At 52.4% G+C, this 24,736-nt stretch overlaps 1 protein-coding gene across 1 annotated transcript; it reads right to left on the reverse strand.

Annotated features, from left to right (window-relative positions):
- Positions 1-3,897: 3,897 nt before the first annotated feature.
- On the reverse strand, positions 3,898-17,651 carry LOC141050765 (FMR1-interacting protein NUFIP2-like). The gene is made up of 4 exons (XM_073547408.1): positions 17,305-17,651; positions 7,151-8,140; positions 6,601-6,633; positions 3,898-4,697 (listed from the first exon to the last, which is right to left on the reverse strand). Exons 1-4 carry the CDS (start codon positions 17,432-17,434, stop codon positions 4,648-4,650), a joined length of 1,203 nt encoding a protein of 400 aa, XP_073403509.1. The 5' UTR covers positions 17,435-17,651; the 3' UTR covers positions 3,898-4,647.
- Between the last annotated feature and the right edge of the window lie 7,085 nt (positions 17,652-24,736).

Here is a 24,736-nt window from a genome sequence, read left to right on the forward strand (position 1 = left end):
AGTAGTTATATTCTTGTACATAGGGGCAGTATTATAGTAGTTATATTCTTGTACATAGGGGCAGTATTATAGTAGTTATATTCTTGTACATAGGAGCAGTATTCTAGTAGTTATATTCTTGTACATAGGGGGCAGTATTATAGTAGTTATATTCTTGTATATAGGGGCAGTATTATAGTAGTTATATTCTTGTACATAGGAGCAGTATTCTAGTAGTTATATTCTTGTACATAGGGGGCAGTATTATAGTAGTTATATTCTTGTACATAGGGGCAGTATTATAGTAGTTATATTCTTGTATATAGGGGCAGTATTATAGTAGTTATATTCTTGTATATAGGGGCAGTATTATAGTAGTTATATTCTTGTACATAGGAGCAGTATTCTAGTAGTTATATTCTTGTACATAGGGGGCAGTATTCTAGTAGTTATATTCTTGTACATAGGGGCAGTATTCTAGTAGTTTTATTATTGTACATAGGGGCAGTATTATAGTAGTTATATTCTTGTATATAGGGGCAGTATTCTAGTAGTTATATTCTTGTATATAGGAGCAGTATTATAGTAGTTATATTCTTGTATATAGCAGTATTATAGTAGTTATATTCTTGTACATAGGAGCAGTATTAGTTTTATTCTTGTACATAGGAGCAGTATTATAGTAGTTATATTCTTGTCCATAGGAGCAGTATTATAGTAGTTATATTCTTGTATATAGGGGCAGTATTATAGTAGTTATATTCTTGTACATAGGGAGCAGTGTTATAGTAGTTATATTCTTGTACATAGGGGCAGTATTAGTTTTATTCTTGTACATAGGAGCAGTATTATAGTATATTCTTGTAAATAGCAGTATTATAGTAGTTATATTCTCCTACATATGGGTGGTATTGTAGTTTTTTTCTTGTACATAGGAGCAGTATTATAGTATATTCTTGTACATAGGAGCAGTATTATAGTAGTTATATTCTCGTACATATGGGCAGTATTATGGTAGTTATTTCCTTGTGCATAGGGAGCAGTATTATAGTAGTTATATTCTTGTACATAGGGGTGGTATTATAGTAGTTTTATTCTTGTACATAGGAGGCAGTATTATAGTAATTTTATTCTTGTACATAGGGGCAGTATTGTAGTATATTCTTGTGCATAGGGTGCAGTATTATAGTAGCTATATTCTTGTACATATGGGCGGTATTATAGTTGTTATATTCTTGTACATAGGGGCAGTATTATAGTAGTTATAGTCTTTTACCTAGGGGGCAGTATTATAGTATATTCTTGTACATAGGGGCAGTATTATAGTAGCTATATTCTTGTACATAGGGGCAGTATTATAGTAGCTATATTCTTGTACATAGGGGCAGTATTATAGAAGTTTTATTCTTGTACATATGGGCGGTATTACAGTAGTTATATTCTTTTACATAGAGGTAGTATTATAGTAGTTATATTCTTGTACATAGGAGCAGTATTATAGCAGTTATATTCTTGTACATAGGGGCAGTATTATAGTAGTTATATTCTTGTACATAGGGGCAGTTTTATAGTAGATAGTGTTGTGTAAGTTTATCTCTGCAGACCATGAAGGATGGCATCTGCAGTTTTCCATGTTTGCTTATTTTGTGGGGTTTTTTTTCTGGTTTCCTCCCACACTACAGATACTGATGGGGAATATAGAGCGGGAGTGACAATGGGGACAATGCTGATATCAGTACAGCGCTGTGGGTTATGATGGTGCTATTTGAGATGAATGAACACTGGGTGCAGTAGGATACAAATGTTCTCGTCTGTAATGGTTGGGTATAACGACTATGGTCTTCTTGGTCTTCAGGTTCAGTTTCCACAATAGTCAATGTAGTCATTTTTGGGAATTTCCCATTCGTGAATGTTCTTTTAGCCGATGCATCTAATAATCAGCAGGAGAATATTGCACCATGTTGTGTGAATTTGTATATTGATGCAGTTGAGCAATACAGTCACCTGCCCCGTGTTCTGCTGCACAGACGACTGTTCTGCCAACGTCGGCCATACACCGCAGGGCTCCTAGCAGTACAGTACCCACCATGAACAAGTGATGCCTTTACCGGCAGGGAGCACTGCTGCTTTGCCCCAATTTCCAGGATGCAAAGGGAAACCTCAGAATTAACCCTGTCTAGGATTGCATAAGGGGCCATATGGCCCCATTACTTATTTGTACTGGGGGGCAAAAATTACCAGATATCCAACACACTACCATCCTCATAACATTCTCTCTGCAGTCACCTCTAGGAAGAGATCCCTGTATACGATATAAAAGATCTAGATAAGGAAACTGAAGGTAAAATAATCACATTTGAAGACGTTGTAAAGCTAGGAGGTATAGCTAACACTAGAGAAGACAAAGGATTCAGAAGGCTCAGCTTGAACAATGGGCAGCGACTAATGGTATTTAACAGGGAGAAATTCAAAATTCTACATCTAGGCAAGAAAATGAAAATTACATCTATAGAATGGGAGGAATAGAACTAAGCAACAGCCCATGTGAATTAGATTTAAGTATACTAATAGATCACAGGCTGCATATGAGTCAACCGTGTGATGCAACAGCAAAAAAGGAAAATACAGTTCTTGGATGTATTAAGAGAAGAATAGAGTCTAGATCACATGTATATCTTTGTATGAAGTAATTGTCCCCCTCTACGCCTCCTTGGCCAGGCCTCATCTGGAATTCTGTGTCCAGTTTTGGGCACCGCATTTTAAAAAAGACATTGAAAAACTGGAGCAAGTTCAGAGAAGAGCAAGCAGTATAATGAGCGGACTGCAAAGTATGTCCTTTGTGGAACGGTTACAGAATTTGGGAATGTTTAGCTTGCAAAAGGGAAGATTGAGAGGAGACTTAATAGCTGTCTACAAATATCTGAAGGGCTGTCACATTGTAGAGGGATGAAACTGAAAGGGAGAAGACACAGATTAGATATTAGAAAAAACTTTTTGACAGTGAGGCTGATCAATGAGTGGAACAGGCTGCCGGGAGAGGTGCTGAGGTCTCCTTCAATGGAAGTCTTCACACAGAGGCTGGACAGAGTCTGGGATGATTTAGTGACTCCTGCATTGAGCAGGGGGTTGGACATGATCTTGGAGGTCCCTTCCAACTAAAGGTACTGTCACACTTAGCGATGTACCAGCGATATGACGCGGTCAGGATCGCTGGTACATCGCTAAGTGGTCGCTAGTGAGCTGCCACATAGGCAGATCTCACCAGCGACATGGCTGGGGACGGGGGTCACTACTTACCTGTCACACCAGGCGATCCTGTGTCCTCCCGCCCGGCTCCACGCGTCGCTCATCGTCACAGCAGGAAGCGCCGCAGGAAGCTGACGACTAGAAACAGTCCTGGACGTTCTCGCGCGATCAGCGATAACCAGCGGGGGAGCCGGTCGGAGGTAAGTATCAGACACAGCGATATCGCTAGCAATATCGCTATAACGTCACTAGTTATAGCGATATTGCTAGCGATATCGCTTAGTGTGACAGTACCTTTACGCTCAAGATTCTATCTCTGTATAGAATCCTAATGTATCTGCAGTCACCACTAGGGGGAGCTCCCTGTGTACAGAGATATATGATAAGATCCTGTCTGCAGCCACCACTAGGGGGAGCTCCCTGTATAGAGATACATGATAAGATCCTGTCTACAGTCACCACTAAGGGCCGCTCCCTGTATAGATATATAAGATCCTGTCGGCAGCCACTAGGGGGAGCTCAGTGCAAACAATGTATCCTTGTAATCTCATGCAGTGAGCGCCCCCTAGTGGTGGTAGCAGAATGCTATTTCAGATCAGTCCATGGAGAGGATGAAATGCTAAGTGCGTGTCACATATCCCGTGATGGAAAAATAAGACATCGTCAGCAGGCTGGAGGGTAATAAAACAGATTTTAATGACAATATCCCCCAGGTCTGGCTTTCAACAAATTGCCAGTTTGGGTTTTAGTGCCTCAGCCACAACTTAGCGTGAAAAGTGTTAAAATAAGCAGAAAAAAAAAAAAAAAAAAAAAAAAAAAGAATGAAAGAAGGTGCTTAGCAAGAGTGAAAAAAATAAGTGAGCGTCTTTCCTGGTAGAGAATCCTTCCTCCTGGAGCCGTGGAGAATCCGCGCTGCACAGTCAGCCACAGGGGCGGCGCTCACACTGCATTGGAGGCAGGGTAAAAAGCAAAAGGTTCTAAAAATAAAAAGCCGAGTCCGGAGAGAAGCGAAACTCTGAGTGAGCGGGAGAGCGCCACCCGTGCCCGCTGCAGCAGAGAGCGGCTGAGGCCGGAGATCCACACAAATTTAGGGTTGGGGCCAGAAAACGCAGGAGGCAACCGGGCCCCCCCCTTCTGAAGGAAAACCCAGGACTCTCCATCTTACGGGACGCTATGGGGGGAGAAGGGGGCGACAAAATAAAAAAAATACTAACTAAAAAGAAAACTCTCCAGGAAATGCCACCTTAACCCCTTCCTGCCCAGAGGTCACAGAGAAGGCGGGTATAAAGCAGTCTCTCGTGGGGCGCATCATGAATGCCGCTCTGCGGACTGAGTGTTTCGTTGGGGAAGGTGGGTTTTTGGGGCTGGAGGGACGGACCACCACACCGAAGACGGGGGCTGGGGGGGGCTCCGCTCTGTGCCTTAACCTTTGCCATCCATGGCTTCTGCATATAGGACTACACGGGAGGGATCTGAAAGAGAAGAGAATGATGGGAACATTATCTCTGCTTGCTGTAAGGGAACACTCATATGTTCACAGATGAGGGTTTGTTAGAGCCGGGACTTGTACATTGTAACAAACCCTCAGCTCCTGGATGAAGCCGAAAATCAAGCAGAGATTCCACCACAGACAAGGCCCCGCCCAGCGCTCCTCTCCGCCCCCTTCCCGGCCGGCGCTCCTCTCCGCCCCCTCCCCCCCCTCTCCCCGGCCGGCGCTCCTCCCCGCCCTCCCCCACCCCACCCTCTCCCCGGCCGGCGCTCCTCTCCGGCCAGCGCTCCTCTCCGCCCTCCCCCCCCCCCCTCTCCCCGGCCGGCGCTCCTCTCCGGCCAGCGCTCCTCTCCCCCCCCCCCCCCCGGCGCTCCTCTTCCCCCCCCCCCCCCGGCCGGCGCTCCTCTTCCCCCCCCCCCCGGCCGGCGCTCCTCTTCCCGGCCGGCGCTCCTCTTCCCCCCTCCCCCCTCCTCTACCCCCACCCCCGGCCGGCGCTCCTCTCCGCCCTCTCCCCCCCCCGGCCGGCGCTCCTCTCCGCCCTCTCCCCCCCCCGGCCGGCGCTCCTCTCCGCCCTCTCCCCCCCCCCCCCCGGCGCTCCTCTCCGCCCTCTCCCCCCCCCCGGCGCTCCTCTCCGCCCTCTCCCCCCCCCCCGGCGCTCCTCTCCCCCCCCGGCGCTCCTCTCCGCCCTCTCCCCCCCCCGGCGCTCCTCTCCCCCCCCGGCGCTCCTCTCCCCCCCCGGCGCTCCTCTCCGCCCTCTCCCCCCCCGGCGCTCCTCTCCCCCCCCGGCGCTCCTCTCCGCCCTCTCCCCCCCCCGGCGCTCCTCTCCCCCCCCGGCGCTCCTCTCCGCCCTCTCCCCCCCCCGGCGCTCCTCTCCCCCCCCGGCGCTCCTCTCCGCCCTCTCCCCCCCCCCCCCGGCGCTCCTCTCCGCCCTCTCCCCCCCCCCCCCCGGCGCTCCTCTCCGCCCTCTCCCCCCCCCCCCCGGCGCTCCTCTCCGCCCTCTCCCCCCCCCCCGGCGCTCCTCTCCGCCCTCTCCCCCCCCGGCGCTCCTCTCCCCCCCCGGCGCTCCTCTCCGCCCTCTCCCCCCCCCCCGGCGCTCCTCTCCGCCCTCTCCCCCCCCGGCGCTCCTCTCCCCCCCCGGCGCTCCTCTCCGCCCTCTCCCCCCCCCCCGGCGCTCCTCTCCGCCCTCTCCCCCCCCGGCGCTCCTCTCCGCCCTCTCCCCCCCCCCCCGGCGCTCCTCACCGCCCTCTCCCCGCCGGCGGTCCTCTCCCCCCCCCGGCGCTCCTCTCCGCCCTCTCCCCCCCCCGGCGCTCCTCTCCCCCCCCGGCGCTCCTCTCCGCCCTCTCCCCCCCCCCCCCCGGCGCTCCTCTCCGCCCTCTCCCCCCCCCCCCCCCGGCGCTCCTCTCCGCCCTCTCCCCCCCCCCCCCGGCGCTCCTCTCCGCCCTCTCCCCCCCCCCCCCGGCGCTCCTCTCCGCCCTCTCCCCCCCCCCCCCCGGCGCTCCTCTCCGCCCTCTCCCCCCCCCCCCCGGCGCTCCTCTCCGCCCTCTCCCCCCCCCCCCCGGCGCTCCTCTCCGCCCTCTCCCCCCCCCCGGCGCTCCTCTCCGCCCTCTCCCCCCCCCCGGCGCTCCTCTCCGCCCTCTCCCCCCCCCCCGGCGCTCCTCTCCGCCCTCTCCCCCCCCCCCGGCGCTCCTCTCCGCCCTCTCCCCCCCCCCCGGCGCTCCTCTCCGCCCTCTCCCCCCCCCCCGGCGCTCCTCTCCGCCCTCTCCCCCCCCCGGCGCACCTCTCCGCCCTCTCCCCCCCCCCGCACCTCTCCGCCCACTCCCCGACCGGCGCTCCTCTCCGCCCTCCGCCCTCCCCGGCCGGCGCTCCCCCTCCGCCCGGCCTCTTACCTTTCTTATGCACGTTCCAGATACGATTCCACTCTGAAGAAAAAAAAAAAAAAAAAAAGAAAATGGAAATCTGAATAAAATCCCAGCACAACGTTACAAAGCATCAGTTATGCAACTCCAGCACTGGTATATTATAAACACAGACAGGACAGCAGCAGGCCGCCAATACAGGACTGGATGCAACTGTAACAAACCCTCAACGGTGTGTCTAAGAAGGGAAAGATGGGTCTGTACAAGAATATTCCCATTCTCTGGCAGCAAGCGGTGGTCAAACACTACGGCCAATGATCTGCTGCCTCCCGGGCCAGTGCGGGACCAGGTTGTACTCCCCCTAAACTAAGAGTCCGGGAATGGTGACTGACAACATGAGAGCGTGCACAGCGGCAGTCATCGTTGTCAGAACTAAAACATCTCAACTGCACACGAGGAAACTGCAGGGTTAACAATCACTGGGAGCAGCGGCTGCCCGACCTTTCCAGCACCAGGGGATAATGGGGTTTCCAGCAGTTATCGGCGTTCGGACCTCCATTTACCATCTGCCACCACTCACCTTGCAGGCTGTAGGAGACCATGGCTTCCCAATCTTTCGGATTCTCCATGGTGGTCACCTCGGGATCAGCTCCTTCTATATAGAAGCCATGGGACAGGCGCACCAAAGCCATCACCGGAGGGGCTTTGTCCAGGTCTCCGCCACCTTCCACCCCTCCAGGGGTGTCTTCTTGAGGCTCCCTCACCTCTAGCGGCACTGCCTGACCAGCTCCTGGTTCATTAATAAAGGATAACCCCCATTCGTTCTGGAAAATGGCCCCTAGGTTTTCCTGGCTGACTGGGGAAGGTGGGGAGGAGGAGAGGGAGGAACAGGAGGAGGAGGAAAGGGAGCCGGCGTGCAGCGCAGCGGCGTCACTCTGCGCAGCGTTCAGGCAGTTGGGGAGGGTAGTGGAGGTGCGGAGGGCAGAGCTGGGCACCAGTCCTTTGCCATCCAGGTTCTCTTTCACCTTGCTGGCGTAACTGATTTTCGGCAGCGTCCTGGCGCTGCTGCTGTCGACAGGAAAGACAGGCAGAGGCTTGAAGAGCAGCCAGCTGTCCGTGGCCGGCTCCTTGTCTGTCGGGGGTGAGGGCTGGCGCGAGACGGCTTTGTTTTTGTCCCCGGCCGTCTGCTCAGGTCTCATCTCCGCACACGGGGGCTCTGTAGAATTTAAGGCTTCGCGGTTCCTGGGGCGCTGGGTGTGGGGACCCCCTCCGGGCCTGGGCACCCACGCTTTACGTTTTCCATCCCGGTATTGGCTCTCATAGTCCCAGTAGCCTTTACGGTGTCCAGAATACGAAGTGCGGTGGTGGTGATGGTGGTGTGTGGGGTAGTAATTGGGATGGTACTGGGAGGGGGGTGGTGGTCTCTGCAGCCCTCGGCCAGAGGAGTCTTTCTCGCAGCCTCGCAGGTGACGCAGGTTCAGGGAGTTAGAGGGGCTGAGGGGGACGCTCTCCTCGGTGCGGCCGGCTAGCGCCTCAATTTCTGGTCCAAATCCGTTTGAGTCCCAGGAGCCTGAAGTGGAAGAGAGAAGAAAATGAATACAGAGACCATCGACCACAGGTCACAGAAGGGGGCACGTCACACACAGCTGACCCCGGAATCACTGGAGTGGGGGGGGCCCTAAATGAGGACCCCTGTGTACTCACATCCCGGCACTGGAAATGAAGCTTACCCTCAATCCCAGTCCTCATGCTGCATGTGACCACTTCAGCCAATCAACAGCCTCAATGGTCTCATGCTGCAGAGGTCGCACGCCCGAGGAAGCACGGAGACCGGCAAAGCACGGAGACCGGCGGGGGCGAGGGATCTGTACCCAATCGGATCCCAATACTTCTCACAACTCACCAAGTCCAGACTGATACAATGTAACAAAGTTTGTTTTGTTTATAACCTCTGGACATATAATTGTGACCTCAGCTATGAGAACTAGGAGGACATAGTGACAGCTGCAGAGGTTCTACACAATGGGAAATGTTCACACTTGTGCTCCCTTTACGTGTGGACACTATGGGGGTCATGGGAATAACCAGCAGCAGGTGCCGCACTGATGGGAGTGGTAGTCCTATGCTGCTGTGCGCAGGTTGCAAGGACGGGATGATCCCCTCCCTTATAGATGTGTAGTTGCCGCACACAACAGCAGCTGACGGTGTGGAATCCCACAGTGTACGCCCCCAGTGGCCACACTGGTAACTGCACCCCGGGAGGAAGGAAGAAGCAGCAGCAGACCCAACCATACCCAACAGCCGACACCAGCCTGAGACATGGAGGTCAGGGAAGACCCGGCTGGCGGAGCAGGAAGGGGGACACGGGAGGCAACATTAACCTCTCACTGCCCACAACAGTAACTAGAGAAAGTCCAGACCCACACAGGGACCGCCAACATGGAGCGTGAGCAGAGGCGCCCCCCAAAGCCAGGAGTCATCTGTACACAGCAAAAGCTTTCACCCCCCCAGCACTGCTATATGTATACACACAACACAGCACCAGCCTCTGCATGCATGAAAATATACACACAGGGGAGAAGTCACCTGCCGCCCCTACATATACACACACACAGGGGGAGAAGTCACCCGCCGCCCCTACATATACACACACACACAGGGGGAGAAGTCACCCGCCGCCCCTACATATACACACACACACAGGGGAGAAGTCACCCGCCGCCCCTACATATACACACACACACAGGGGAGAAGTCACCCGCCGCCCCTACATATACACACACACAGGGGAGAAGTCACCCGCCGCCCCTACATATACACACAGGGGAGAAGTCACCCGCCGCCCCTACATATACACACAAACACAGGGGAGAAGTCACCCGCCGCCCCTACATATACACACAGGGGAGAAGTCACCCGCCGCCCCTACATATACACACACACACAGGGGAGAAGTCACCCGCCGCCCCTACATATACACACACACACAGGGGAGAAGTCACCCGCCGCCCCTACATATACACACACACACAGGGGAGAAGTCACCCGCCGCCCCTACATATACACACACAGGGGAGAAGTCACCCGCCGCCCCTACATATATACACACACAGGGGAGAAGTCACCCGCCGCCCCTACATATATACACACACACAGGGGAGAAGTCACCCGCCGCCCCTACATATACACACACACACACACAGGGGAGAAGTCACCCGCCGCCCCTACATATACACACACACACACACAGGGGAGAAGTCACCCGCCGCCCCTACATATACACACACACACAGGGGAGAAGTCACCCGCCGCTCCTACATATACACACAGGGGAGAAGTCACCCGCCGCCCCTACATATACACACACAGGGGAGAAGTCACCCGCCGCCCCTACATATACACACACACACACAGGGGAGAAGTCACCCGCCGCCCCTACATATATACACACACACAGGGGAGAAGTCACCCGCCGCCCCTACATATATACACAAACACAGGGGAGAAGTCACCCGCCGCCCCTACATATACACACACACACACAGGGGAGAAGTCACCCGCCGCCCCTACATATACACACACACAGGGGAGAAGTCACCCGCCGCCCCTACATATATACACACACACACACACACACACACAGGGGAGAAGTCACCCGCCGCCCCTACATATACACACACACAGGGGAGAAGTCACCCGCCGCCCCTACATATATACACACACACAGGGGAGAAGTCACCCGCCGCCCCTACATATACACACACACACACAGGGGAGAAGTCACCCGCCGCCCCTACATATACACACACACAGGGGAGAAGTCACCCGCCGCCCCTACATATATACACACACACAGGGGAGAAGTCACCCGCCGCCCCTACATATATACACACACAGGGGAGAAGTCACCCGCCGCCCCTACATATACACACACACACAGGGGAGAAGTCACCCGCCGCCCCTACATATACACACACACACACAGGGGAGAAGTCACCCGCCGCCCCTACATATACACACACACACACAGGGGAGAAGTCACCCGCCGCCCCTACATATACACACACACACACACAGGGGAGAAGTCACCCGCCGCCCCTACATATACACACACACAGGGGAGAAGTCACCCGCCGCCCCTACATATACACACACACAGGGGAGAAGTCACCCGCCGCCCCTACATATACACACACACAGGGGAGAAGTCACCCGCCGCCCCTATATATACACACAGGGGAGAAGTAACCCGCCGCCCCTACATATATACACACACACAGGGGAGAAGTCACCCGCCGCCCCTACATATATACACACACACACACAGGGGAGAAGTCACCCGCCGCCCCTACATATATACACACACACACACACAGGGGAGAAGTCACCCGCCGCCCCTACATATACACACACACACACAGGGGAGAAGTCACCCGCCGCCCCTAGATATACACACACACAGGGGAGAAGTCACCCGCCGCCCCTACATATACACACACACACAGGGGAGAAGTCACCAGCCGCCCCTACATATACACACACACACAGGGGAGAAGTCACCCGCCGCCCCTACATATACACACACACACAGGGGAGAAGTCACCCGCCGCCCCTACATATACACACACACACACAGGGGAGAAGTCACCCGCCGCCCCTACATATACACACACACACACAGGGGAGAAGTCACCCGCCGCCCCTACATATACACACACACACACACACACACACACGGGAGAAGTCACCCGCCGCCCCTACATATACACACACACACAGGGGAGAAGTCACCCGCCGCCCCTACATATATACACACACACACACACAGGGGAGAAGTCACCCGCCGCCCCTACATATACACACACACACAGGGGAGAAGTCACCCGCCGCCCCTACATATACACACACACACAGGGGAGAAGTCACCCGCCGCCTCTACATATACACACACACAGGGGAGAAGTCACCCGCCGCCCCTACATATACACACACACACAGGGGAGAAGTCACCCGCCGCCCCTACATATACACACACACACACAGGGGAGAAGTCACCCGCCGCCCCTACATATACACACACACACACACAGGGGAGAAGTCACCCGCCGCCCCTACATATACACACACACACACACACACAGGGGAGAAGTCACCCGCCGCCCCTACATATACACACACACAGGGGAGAAGTCACCCGCCGCCCCTACATATACACACACACACGGGAGAAGTCACCCGCCGCCCCTACATATACACACACACACACGGGAGAAGTCACCCGCCGCCCCTACATATACACACACACACACACACACACAGGGGAGAAGTCACCCGCCGCCCCTACATATACACACACACACACAGGGGAGAAGTCACCCGCCGCCCCTACATATACACACACACAGGGGAGAAGTCACCCGCCGCCCCTACATATACACACACACAGGGGAGAAGTCACCCGCCGCCCCTACATATACACACACACAGGGGAGAAGTCACCCGCCGCCCCTACATATACACACACACAGGGGAGAAGTCACCCGCCGCCCCTACATATACACACACACAGGGGAGAAGTCACCCGCCGCCCCTACATATATACACATACACACACACACACAGGGGAGAAGTCACCCGCCGCCCCTACATACACACACACACACACACACACACACACACAGGGGAGAAGTCACCCGCCGCCCCTACATACACACACACAGGGGAGAAGTCACCCGCCGCCCCTACATATACACACACAGGGGAGAAGTCACCCGCCGCCCCTACATATACACACACAGGGGAGAAGTCACCCGCCGCCCCTACATATACACACAGGGGAGAAGTCACCCGCCGCCCCTACATATACACACACAGGGGAGAAGTCACCCGCCGCCCCTATATATACACACAGAGGGGAGAAGTCACCCGCCGCCCCTATATATACACACAGAGGGGAGAAGTCACCCGCCGCCCCTATATATACACACAGAGGGGAGAAGTCACCCGCCGCCCCTATATATACACACAGAGGGGAGAAGTCACCCGCCGCCCCTACATACACACACAGGGGAGAAGTCACCCGCCGCCCCTACATATACACACACAGGGGAGAAGTCACCCGCCGCCCCTATATATACACACACAGGGGAGAAGTCACCCGCCGCCCCTATATATACACAGAGGGGAGAAGTCACCCGCCGCCCCTATATATACACACACAAGGGAGAAGTCACCCGCCGCCCCTATATATACACACATATATATTATATACACACACACACACAGGGGAGAAGTCACCCGCCACCTCTATTAGTGTGGACTCGTCCCCCTGTATGTAGTGTATCCCCCCCTAGTGGTGTGAGCGGTCTCGTCCCCCGTGTATAGGGGCAGTGCACCCCCCATCAGTGCGAGCGGTCTCGTCCCCCCCGTGTATAGGGTCAGTGCACCCGGTATATAGCTATATATAGGGGGCAGTGTCCCTCCTCCCCCCCCCCGGTATATAGGGGGCAGTGTCCCTCCTCCCCCCCCCCGGTATATAGGGGGCAGTGTCCCTCCTCCCCCCCCCCGGTATATAGGGGGCAGTGTCCCTCCTCCCCCCCCCCCGGTATATAGGGGGCAGTGTCCCTCCTCCCCCCCCCCGGTATATAGGGGGCAGTGTCCCTCCTCCCCCCCCCCGGTATATAGGGGGCAGTGTCCCTCCTCCCCCCCCCGGTATATAGGGGGCAGTGTCCCCCCCCCCCCGGTATATAGGGGGCAGTGTCCCCCCCCCCGGTATATAGGGGGCAGTGTCCCCCCCCCCCCGGTATATAGGGGGCAGTGTCCCCCCCCCCGGTATATAGGGGGCAGTGTCCCCCCCCCCCCCGGTATATAGGGGGCAGTGTCCCCCCCCCCGGTATATAGGGGGCAGTGTCCCCCCCCCCGGTATATAGGGGGCAGTGTCCCCCCCCCGGTATATAGGGGGCAGTGTCCCCCCCCCCGGTATATAGGGGGCAGTGTCCCCCCCCCCGGTATATAGGGGGCAGTGTCCCCCCCCCCCGGTATATAGGGGGCAGTGTCCCCCCCCCCGGTATATAGGGGGCAGTGTCCCCCCCCCCCGGTATATAGGGGGCAGTGTCCCCCCCCCCCGGTATATAGGGGGCAGTGTCCCCCCCCCCCGGTATATAGGGGGCAGTGTCCCCCCCCCCCGGTATATAGGGGGCAGTGTCCCCCCCCGGTATATAGGGGGCAGTGTCCCCCCCCCGGTATATAGGGGGCAGTGTCCCCCCCCGGTATATAGGGGGCAGTGTCCCCCCCCCCCGGTATATAGGGGGCAGTGTCCCCCCCCCGGTATATAGGGGGCAGTGTCCCCCCCCCCCCCGGTATATAGGGGGCAGTGTCCCCCCCCCGGTATATAGGGGGCAGTGTCCCCCCCCCCGTATATAGGGGCAGTGCCCACCCCCCCGGTATATAGGGGCAGTGTACCCCCCCCCCCCCCGGTATATAGGGGCAGTGTATCCCCCCCCCCGGTATATAGGGGCAGTGTATCCCCCCCCCGGTATATAGGGGCAGTGTATCCCCCCCCCGGTATATAGGGGCAGTGTATCCCCCCCCCGGTATATAGGGGCAGTGTATCCCCCCGGTATATAGGGGCAGTGTATCCCCCCGGTATATAGGGGCAGTGTATCCCCCCGGTATATAGGGGCAGTGTATCCCCCCGGTATATAGGGGCAGTGTATCCCCCCGGTATATAGGGGCAGTGTATCCCCCCGGTATATAGGGGCAGTGTATCCCCCCGGTATATAGGGGCAGTGTATCCCCCCGGTATATAGGGGCAGTGTATCCCCCCGGTATATAGGGGCAGTGTATCCCCCCGGTATATAGGGGCAGTGTATCCCCCCGGTATATAGGGGCAGTGTATCCCCCCGGTATATAGGGGCAGTGTATCCCCCCGGTATATAGGGGCAGTGTATCCCCCCGGTATATAGGGGCAGTGTATCCCCCCGGTATATAGGGGCAGTGTATCCCCCCGGTATATAGCGGCAGTGTATCCCCCCGGTATATAGCTGTATATAGGGGCAGTGTATCCCCCCGGTATATAGCTGTATATAGGGGCAGTGTATCCCCCCGGTATATAGCTGTATATAGGGGCAGTGTATCCCCCCGGTATATAGCTATATATAGGGGCAGTGTCGCCCCCGGGTATATAGGGGCAGTGTCGCCCCCGGTATATAGCTGTATATAGGGGCGTATATAGGGGCAGTGTGCCCCCGGTATATAGCTGTATATAGGGGCAGTGTGCCCCCGGTATATAGCTGTATATAGGGGCAGTGTGCCCCCGGTATATAGCTGTATATAGGGGCAGTGTGCCCCCGGTATATAGCTGTATATAGGGGCAGTGTGCCCCCGATATATAGCTGTATATAGGGGCAGTGTGCCCCCGGTATATAGCTGTATATAGGGGCAGTGTGCCCCCGGTATATAGCTGTATATAGGGGCAGTGTGCCCCCGGTATATAGCTGTATATAGGGGCAGTGTAACACCCCCCCCCCCCCCCCCCGGTATATAGGGGCAGTGTGCCCCCCGGTATATAGCTGTATATAGGGGCAGTGTATCCCCCCGGTATATAGCTGTATATAGGGGCAGTGTATCCCCCGGTATATAGCTGTATATAGGGGCAGTGTCGCCCCCGGTATATAGCTGTATATAGGGGCAGTGTCGCCCCCGGGTATATAGGGGCAGTGTCGCCCCCGGTATATAGCTGTATATAGGTGCGTATATAGGGGCAGTGTGCCCCCGGTATATAGCTGTATATAGGGGCAGTGTGCCCCCGGTATATAGCTGTATATAGGGGAAGTGTAACACCCCCCCCCCCCCCCCGGTATATAGGGGCAGTGTGCCCCCCGGTATATAGCTGTATATAGGGGCAGTGCATCCCCCCGGTATATAGCTGTATATAGGGGCAGTGTATCCCCCGGTATATAGCTGTATATAGGGGCAGTGTCGCCCCCGAGTATATAGGGGCAGTGTCGCCCCCCGGTATATAGCTGTATATAGGGGCAGTGTATCCCCCCGGTATATAGCTGTATATAGGGGCAGTGTCGCCCCCCGGTATATAGCTGTATATAGGGGCAGTGTATCCCCCCGGTATATAGCTGTATATAGGGGCAGTGTATCCCCCCGGTATATAGCTGTATATAGGGGCAGTGTCGCCCCCCGGTATATAGCTGTATATAGGGGCAGTGTACCCCCCCGGTATATAGCTGTATATAGGGGCAGTGTACCCCCCCGGTATATAGCTGTATATAGGGGCAGTGTACCCCCCCGGTATATAGCTGTATATAGGGGCAGTGTACCCCCGGTATATAGCTGTATATAGGGGCAGTGTACCCCCCCCCCCGGTATATAGGGGCAGTGTACCCCCGGTATATAGGGGCAGTGTACCCCCCCCGGTATATAGGGGCAGTGTACCCCCCGGTATATAGGGGCAGTGTACCCCCCCCCCCCGTATATAGGGGCAGTGTAACCCCCCCCCCCCCCCCCGGTATATAGCTGTATATAGGGGCAGTGTATCCCCCCGGTATATAGGGGGCAGTGTATTCCCCCCGGTATATAGGGGCAGTGTACCCCCCGGTATATAGGGGCAGTGTACCCCCCCCCCCCCGTATATAGGGGCAGTGTAACCCCCCCCCCCCCCCGGTATATAGCTGTATATAGGGGCAGTGTACCCCCCCCCCCGGTATATAGGGGCAGTGTACCCCCCGGTATATAGGGGCAGTGTACCCCCCCCGGTATATAGGGGCAGTGTACCCCCCGGTATATAGGGGCAGTGTACCCCCCCCCCCCCGTATATAGGGGCAGTGTAACCCCCCCCCCCCCCCCCCCCGGTATATAGCTGTATATAGGGGCAGTGTATCCCCCCGGTATATAGGGGGCAGTGTATTCCCCCCGGTATATAGGGGTATACAGGGGGCAGTGTATCCCCCCGGTATATAGGGGTATATAGGGGGCAGTGTATCCCCCCGGTATATAGATGTATATAGGGGGCAGTGTATCCCCCCGGTATATAGATGTATATAGGGGGCAGTGTATCCCCCCGGTATATAGATGTATATAGGGGGCAGTGTATCCCCCCGGTATATAGATGTATATAGGGGCAGTGTATCCCCCCGGTATATAGGGGTATATAGGGGGCAGTGTATCCCCCCGGTATATAGGGGTATATAGGGGGGCAGTGTATCCCCCCGGTATATAGGGGGCAGTGTATCCCCCCGGTATATAGGGGGCAGTGTATCCCCCCGGTATATAGGGGTATATAGGGGGCAGTGTATCCCCCCGGTATATAGCTGTATATAGGGGCAGTGTATCCCCCCGGTATATAGCTGTATATAGGGGCAGTGTATCCCCCCGGTATATAGCTGTATATAGGGGCAGTGTATCCCCCCGGTATATAGCTGTATATAGGGGCAGTGTATCCCCCCGGTATATAGCTGTATATAGGGGCAGTGTATCCCCCAGTATATAGCTGTATATAGGGGCAGTGTATCCCCCCGGTATATAGCTGTATATAGGGGCAGTGTATCCCCCAGTATATAGGGGCAGTGTATCCCCCAGTATATAGGGGCAGTGTATCCCCCCGGTATATAGCTGTATATAGGGGCAGTGTATCCCCCCGGTATATAGCTGTATATAGGGGCAGTGTATCCCCCAGTATATAGGGGCAGTGTGCCCTCCCCGTCGCCTCTTCCCGCCTCTCACCTGTCTTCGGGCGGCTGCGGTTCAGCTGGTTCATGTCGTGCTCGCTGGGGCTGAGTCGCTCCTTCCTCCGGCTCACTGGGCCCTCCCGCGGGTTACTGTTCTCATCCTGGGCCAGGTGCTCCTTGTGCATAATAATCACGGTGCGGGGAGCGGGAGGAAGAAGACTCCGGGAAAATGGAGGAGGAGCCGGCGACGACAACGGAAGAGGAGACCGAGGAAGAGCGAAGCCGCGGACAGGAGAACCTCACCCACACAGCGGCAGCAGGAAGAGACAGAGCCGCCCGCTCCGGCCCGGAGGAGGAGCTTGTCTGGGCGGGGTTACGTCGCGCAGGAGGCCGCGGACACGTCACACGTCCCGGTGCGTGCGTCCCCGGCAGCGGGCGCCGCCATCTTATTGGTGGTGAAGATCTGTGGCATCGCGTGATTACAACAGAAACCGGATCTGTGGTAGAGCAGGGACAAAACTGATCGTATACTGAGCTACCCCTATATACAGTACAGCTGCCCCTATATACTGTGATGCCGCCCCTATATACAGTACAGCTGCCCCTATATAATGTGATGCCGCCTCTATATACAGTACAACTGCCCCTATATACTGTGATGCCGCCCCTATATACAGTACAACTGCCCCTATATACTGTGATGCCGCCCCTATATACAGTACAGCTGCCCCTATATACTGTGATGCCGCCCCTATATACAGTACAACTGCCCCTATATACTGTGATGCCGCCTCTATATACAGTACAACTGCCCCTATATACTGTGATGCCGCCCCTATATACAGTGCAGCTGTCCCTATATACTGTGATGCCACCTCTATATACAGTACAGCTGCCCCTATATACTGTGATGCCGCCTCTATATACAGTACAACTGCCCCTATATACTGTGATGCCACCTCTATATACAGTACAACTGCCCCTATATACTGTGATGCCACCCCTATATACAGTACCGCTGCCCCTATATACTGTGATGCCACCCCTATATACAGTACAGCTGCCCCTATATACTGTGATGCCGCCTCTATATACAGTACAACTGCCCCTATATACTGTGATGCCGCCCCTATATACAGTGCAGCTGTCCCTATATACTGTGATGCCACCTCTATATACAGTACAGCTGTCCCTATATACTGTGATGCCGCCTCTATATACAGTACAACTGCCCCTATATACTGTGATGCCGCCTCTATATACAGTACAACTGCCCCTATATACTGTGATGCCGCCCCTATATACAGTGCAGCTGTCCCTATATACTGTGATGCCGCTCCTATATACAGTGCAGCTGTCCCTATATACTGTGATGCCGCCCCTATATACAGTACAACTGCCCCTATATACTGTGATGCCGCCTCTATATACAGTACAACTGCCCCTATATACTGTGATGCCGCCCCTATATACAGTGCAGCTGTCCCTATATACTGTGATGCCGCCCCTATATACAGTGCAGCTGTCCCTATATACTGTGATGCCACCTCTATATACAGTACAGCTGCCCCTTTATACTGTGATGCCGCCTCTATATACAGTACAACTGCCCCTATATACTGTGATGCCACCTCTATATACAGTACAACTGCCCCTATATACTGTGATGCCACCCCTATATACAGTACCGCTGCCCCTATATACTGTGATGCCGCCCCTATATACAGTACAGCTGCCCCTATATACTGTGATGCCGCCTCTATATACAGTACAACTGCCCCTATATACTGTGATGCCGCCCCTATATACAGTGCAGCTGTCCCTATATACTGTGATGCCGCCCCTATATACAGTGCAGCTGTCCCTATATACTGTGATGCCGCCCCTATATACAGTACAACTGCCCCTATATACTGTGATGCCTTCCCTATATACAGTATGACTGCCCCTATATACTGTGATGCCACCCCTATATACAGTACAGCTGTCCCTATATACTGTGATGCCGTCCCTATATACAGTACAACTGCCCCTATATACTGTGATGCCACCTCTATATACAGTACAACTGCCCCTATATACTGTGATGCCGCCTCTATATACAGTACAGCTGTCCCTATATACTGAGCTACCCCTATATACAGTACAGCTGCCCCTATATACTGTGATGCCGCCCCTATATACAGTGCAGCTGTCCCTATATACTGTGATGCCGCCCCTATATACAGTACAACTGCCCCTATATACTGTGATGCCGCCTCTATATACAGTACAACTGCCCCTATATACTGTGATGCCGCCCCTATATACAGTGCAGCTGTCCCTATATACTGTGATGCCACCTCTATATACAGTACAGCTGTCCCTATATACTGTGATGCCGCCTCTATATACAGTACAACTGCCCCTATATACTGTGATGCCGCCTCTATATACAGTACAACTGCCCCTATATACTGTGATGCCGCCCCTATATACAGTGCAGCTGTCCCTATATACTGTGATGCCGCCCCTATATACAGTGCAGCTGTCCCTATATACTGTGATGCCGCCCCTATATACAGTACAACTGCCCCTATATACTGTGATGCCTTCCCTATATACAGTATGACTGCCCCTATATACTGTGATGCCACCCCTATATACAGTACAGCTGTCCCTATATACTGTGATGCCGTCCCTATATACAGTACAACTGCCCCTATATACTGTGATGCCACCTCTATATACAGTACAACTGCCCCTATATACTGTGATGCCGCCTCTATATACAGTACAGCTGTCCCTATATACTGTGATGCCGCCTCTATATACAGTATGACTGCCCCTATATACTGTGCTGCCACCCCTATATACAGTACAGCTGTCCCTATATACTGTGATGCCGCCCCTATATACAGTACAACTGCCCCTATATACTGTGATGCCGCCTCTATACAGTACAACTGCCCCTATATACTGTGATGCCGCCTCTATATAGAATCATAGAATCGTAGAGTTGGAAGGGACCTCCTGGGCCATCTGGTCCAACCCCTGCTCAAAGCAGGATTCGCTAAATCATCCCAGTCAGATGTCTGTCCATCCTCTGTTTGAATACTTCCATTGAAGGAGAACTCACCACTTCTCGTGGCAGCCTGTTCCACTCATTGATCACTCTAACTGTCAAAAAGTTTTTTCTAATATCTAATCTGTGTCTCCTCCCATTCAGTTTCATCCCATTGCTTCTAGTCTTTCCTTGTGCAAATGAGAATAAAGTTGATCCTTCTACAATGTGACAGCCCTTTAGATATTTGTAGACAGCTATTAAGTCTCCTCTCAGTCTTCTCTTTTGCAAACTAAACATTCCCAAATCCTGCAACCTTTCCTCATAAGACAGGGTTTGCAGACCGGTCACCATTCTGGTCGCTCTTTTCTGAACTTGCTCCAGTTTGTTGATGTCTTTTTTAAAATGTGGTGCCCAAAACTGGACACAATATTCCAGATGAGGTCTGACCAAAGAGGAGTAGAGGGAAATAATGACTTCACGTGATCTAGACTGTATGCTTCTGTTAATACATCCTAGAATTGCATTTGCCTTTTTTGCTGCTGCATCACACTGTTGACTCATATTCAGTCTGTGATCTATTAGTATACCCAAGTCTTTTTCACATGTGCTGTCACTTAGCCCTATTCCTCCCATTCTATATATGCTTTTTTCATTTTTATTGCCCAGATGTAGTACTTTGCATTTCTCCCTGTTAAAAACCATTCTGTTAGTTGCTGCCCACTTCTCCAGTTTATTTAAATCTTTTTGAATCCTCTCTCTCTCTTCTCTAGTATTAGCTATCCCTCCTAGCTTTGTGTCATCAGCAAATTTAATCAGTTTACCCTCAATTCCTTCATCTAAATCGTTGATAAAGATGTTGAACAATACAGGGCCCAGGACAGAGCCCTGTGGTACCCCACTTGAGACATTCTTCCAACTGGATGTGCAGCCATTTACGACCACCCTTTGGGTCCGATCACTAAGCCAGTTATGAATCCACCTAACAGTTGCCTTGTCCATTCCATACTTAGTCATTTTTTCAATAAGGATTGTATGAGAGACTTTGTCAAATGCTTTGCTGAAGTCAAGATATACTATATCTACAGCATTTCCTTGATCCACCCAATCAGTGATACCGTCATAGAAGGAAATTAAGTTAGTCTGACATGACTTATTAGTTACAAACCCATGCTGACTCTGTTTAATCACTTCATTCTTATCCAGGTATTGCCATACATGTTGTTTAATAATTTGTTCAAAGATCTTTCCTGGTACAGAAGTCAGACTCACCGGCCTATAGTTGCCTGGGTCCACCTTCTTCCCCTTTTTGAAGATAGGAACAACATTTGCTCTTCTCCAGTCTTCTGGCACTTCTCCTGTTCTCCAAGAATTTTCAAAGATTATGGAGAGGGGTTCAAAAATTTCTTCTGCTATCTCCTTCAGTACTCTGGGGTGTAATTCATCTGGACCTGGAGACTTGAATTCATTTAGGTTAGCTAAGTGTTTCCTCACTATCTTTCTGTTTATAGATATCCTGGATTCTTCTATTCCCTTAATAGGACAGTGAATAACAGTTGATGTTACATTTCCTTTCTGAGAGAAAACAGATGCAAAATAGGAATTTAAAAGTTCAGCCTTCTCAACATCCTGTCTTACCATTTCATCATTTTCATCCTGTAAAAATCCTATAGCATCTTTGACTTTTCTTTTACTTTTGACATATCCCCAAAATCCTTTATTATTGCTTTTGACATCTCTTGCAAGCCTCAATTCATTTTCAGCTTTAGATAATCTGATTTGTGCCCTGCAGGTTCTGCAGACAGCATTATATTCTTCTTTAGATATGCCTCCCTCTTTCCATTTTATAAACATTTTTTTCTTCCTTTTTAGCATGTGCTTAAGTTCTGTGTTCATCCATCCTGGTTTCCTTAAATGCTTCCTATTCTTCCCTCTTTTCGGAATTGTTAACAACTGTGCTTTGAGAATTTCATTTTTCAAGATTTCCCATCCTTCCTGGACACTTTTGTCTTTAAGGATATCCAGCCATTGGATCCCTCCAATTCTCTTTCTGAATCCCTTAAAATCTGCCTTTCTGAAATCTAACCTTGACGTCTGAGTCTTCACAGGTCTTCCTCCTCTAGTTATCCAAAATTCTAAAATAGCATGGTCGCTACCTCCTAGGGTCCCAGCCACTTTTACCTCCTCAACCATTTCCTCCCTGTTTATAAGGATTAGATCCAAGGTAGCAGTTCCCCTTGTTTTCTCCCGTACCTTTTGGAAGATAAAGTTGTCAGCAAGAGAGGATAAGAATTTCCTTGACCTGTTAGTTTTGCCTGAGAGAGATTCCCAACAAATGTCTGGATAGTTGAAATCTCCCATGACAACTATGTCATATTTTTTGGAGAACTTGGCCATTTGATGCATAAAGAGTTCATCCATATCTTCAGCTTGCACAGGCGGCCTGTAGTAAATGCCTACAATGGTGTCCTTTCCATTGTTCTGTCCTTGTATTCTTACCCAAACAGTTTCCACAGAACTCCCGGTCTCTGAAGCTTCAATCTCTGTGCAGATATACGCGTTTCTAACATACAATGCGACACCCCCTCCTCGTTTATCAAGTCTGTTTCTTGCAAATAAGTTGTATCCTTCTAGTCTTGTATTCCAATCATGTGTATTGTCCCACCAAGTGTCAGTGATTCCAATGACATCATATTTCTTTTCCTGTGTTAGTAGTTCCAATTCTCCTTGTTTGTTGCCCATGCTTTGTGCATTAGTATAGAAACATTTTAGTTTGTGATTGGTTTCTCTTTCTCCAATATTTTTATTAATTAGATTCTTTCGTCTTTGTTCTTCCTTTCCACTTCTAATAGCAGAGTTCTCAATAGCATTTGTCAGGTGTATGGCTTTTTCTGGTCTTTTGCTTCCCTTCCCATGTTGTTCTAGTGTAAAGCTCTCCTTACAAGTGTAGCAAGGCGACTTCCAAATACATGCTTTCCAGTCTTCGTAAGGTGCACCCCATCTCTAGCAAGTAGTCCATCGTATAAGTAGTTCACTCCGTGATCCAGAAATCCAAATCGTTGCTGACGGCACCATCGACGTAGCCAGTTGTTCACCTGCAGAATCTTATTCCACCTCCTTGTTCCATGGCCATCCACTGGGAGGATGGAAGAGAAGACCACCTGCGCTCCCAGTTCTTTCACTTTCTTGCCTAAGTCTTCAAAGTCTCTGCAGATGGTTTCCAGGTCATTTCTTGCGGTGTCATTTGTCCCCACATGTAGTAGCAGGAATGGGTAGTCATCTGTAGGTCTGAAGAGTCCTGATATCCTGTCAGACACATCTTTAATTTTTGCACCTGGAAGACAGCACATTTCTCTTGAAGTTATATCCGGTCTGCAGATAGCGGCCTCTGTTCCTCTCAGCAGGGAATCCCCCATGACCACCACTCTCCGTTTCTTCTTCACAACATTTTTCTTTCTCCATCCAGGAGGACTCTGAAGGCGTACAAGGTTGCTGTTTGTGGGCAAAGTCTTCTCCTGATGTATTTCTTCATTGTTTTCCTGCGTGAGAGCCTGGTACTGGTTTCTGAGCAGTATGGGTGCTGACTGCCTCCTGATCCTCCTGCTTCTCTGGGTCACATGTCTCCATTCCTCTGTTTCTTCAGGTGCACTTCGAATTTCTTCTCTTTCTGTAACATGAAGAGATAATTCTGCTCTGTCCAAGAACTCTTCACCTTCCTTAATGATCTTCAACGTAGCTAACCTCTCTTCGAGATTTTGCAACTTTTCCTCCAACAGGGACACAAGCTGCATTTGTGGCATGTGAAGTTTGGCTTTTCCACTGGTAAATCTGTGAACATGTAGCAAGAAATGCAGCTCACCAAATGGCTCCTGGCCTCTTCCATATTGAGATTTCTTAAAAACAATGAAAGACGAGCCAAAATTCGCGCGCCGTTAGGCCAAAACCCAGAGATCGTTGAGCTCGCGGAGACTCTTCACTTATCCCAGAAGGCACTGGGAATATGCAAATGATCTCCTCAAGACTCTTCCCCTGGTAAGAGGGAATATACTGTGATATACAGTACAACTGCCCCTATATACTGTGATGCCGCCTCTATATACAGTACAGCTGTCCCTATATACTGTGATGCCGCCCCTATATACAGTACAACTGCCCCTATATACTGTGATGCCGCCCCTATATACAGTATGACTGTCCCTATATACTGTGATGCCACCCCTATATACAGTACAGCTGTCCCTATATACTGTGATGCCGCCCCTATATACAGTACAACTGCCCTATATACTGTGATGCCGCCCCTATATACAGTATGACTGCCCCTATATTCTGTGATGCCGCCTCTATATACAGTACAACTGCCCCTATATACTGTGATGCCGCCCCTATATACAGTACAACTGCCCCTATATACTGTGATGCCGCCCCTATATACCGTACAACT

The sequence above is a fragment of the Dendrobates tinctorius genome, unplaced genomic scaffold (genome assembly GCF_039654945.1).
Source record: "Dendrobates tinctorius isolate UK_male_01 unplaced genomic scaffold, ASM3965494v1 ptg000152l, whole genome shotgun sequence".
NCBI lineage: Eukaryota > Metazoa > Chordata > Amphibia > Anura > Dendrobatidae > Dendrobates > Dendrobates tinctorius.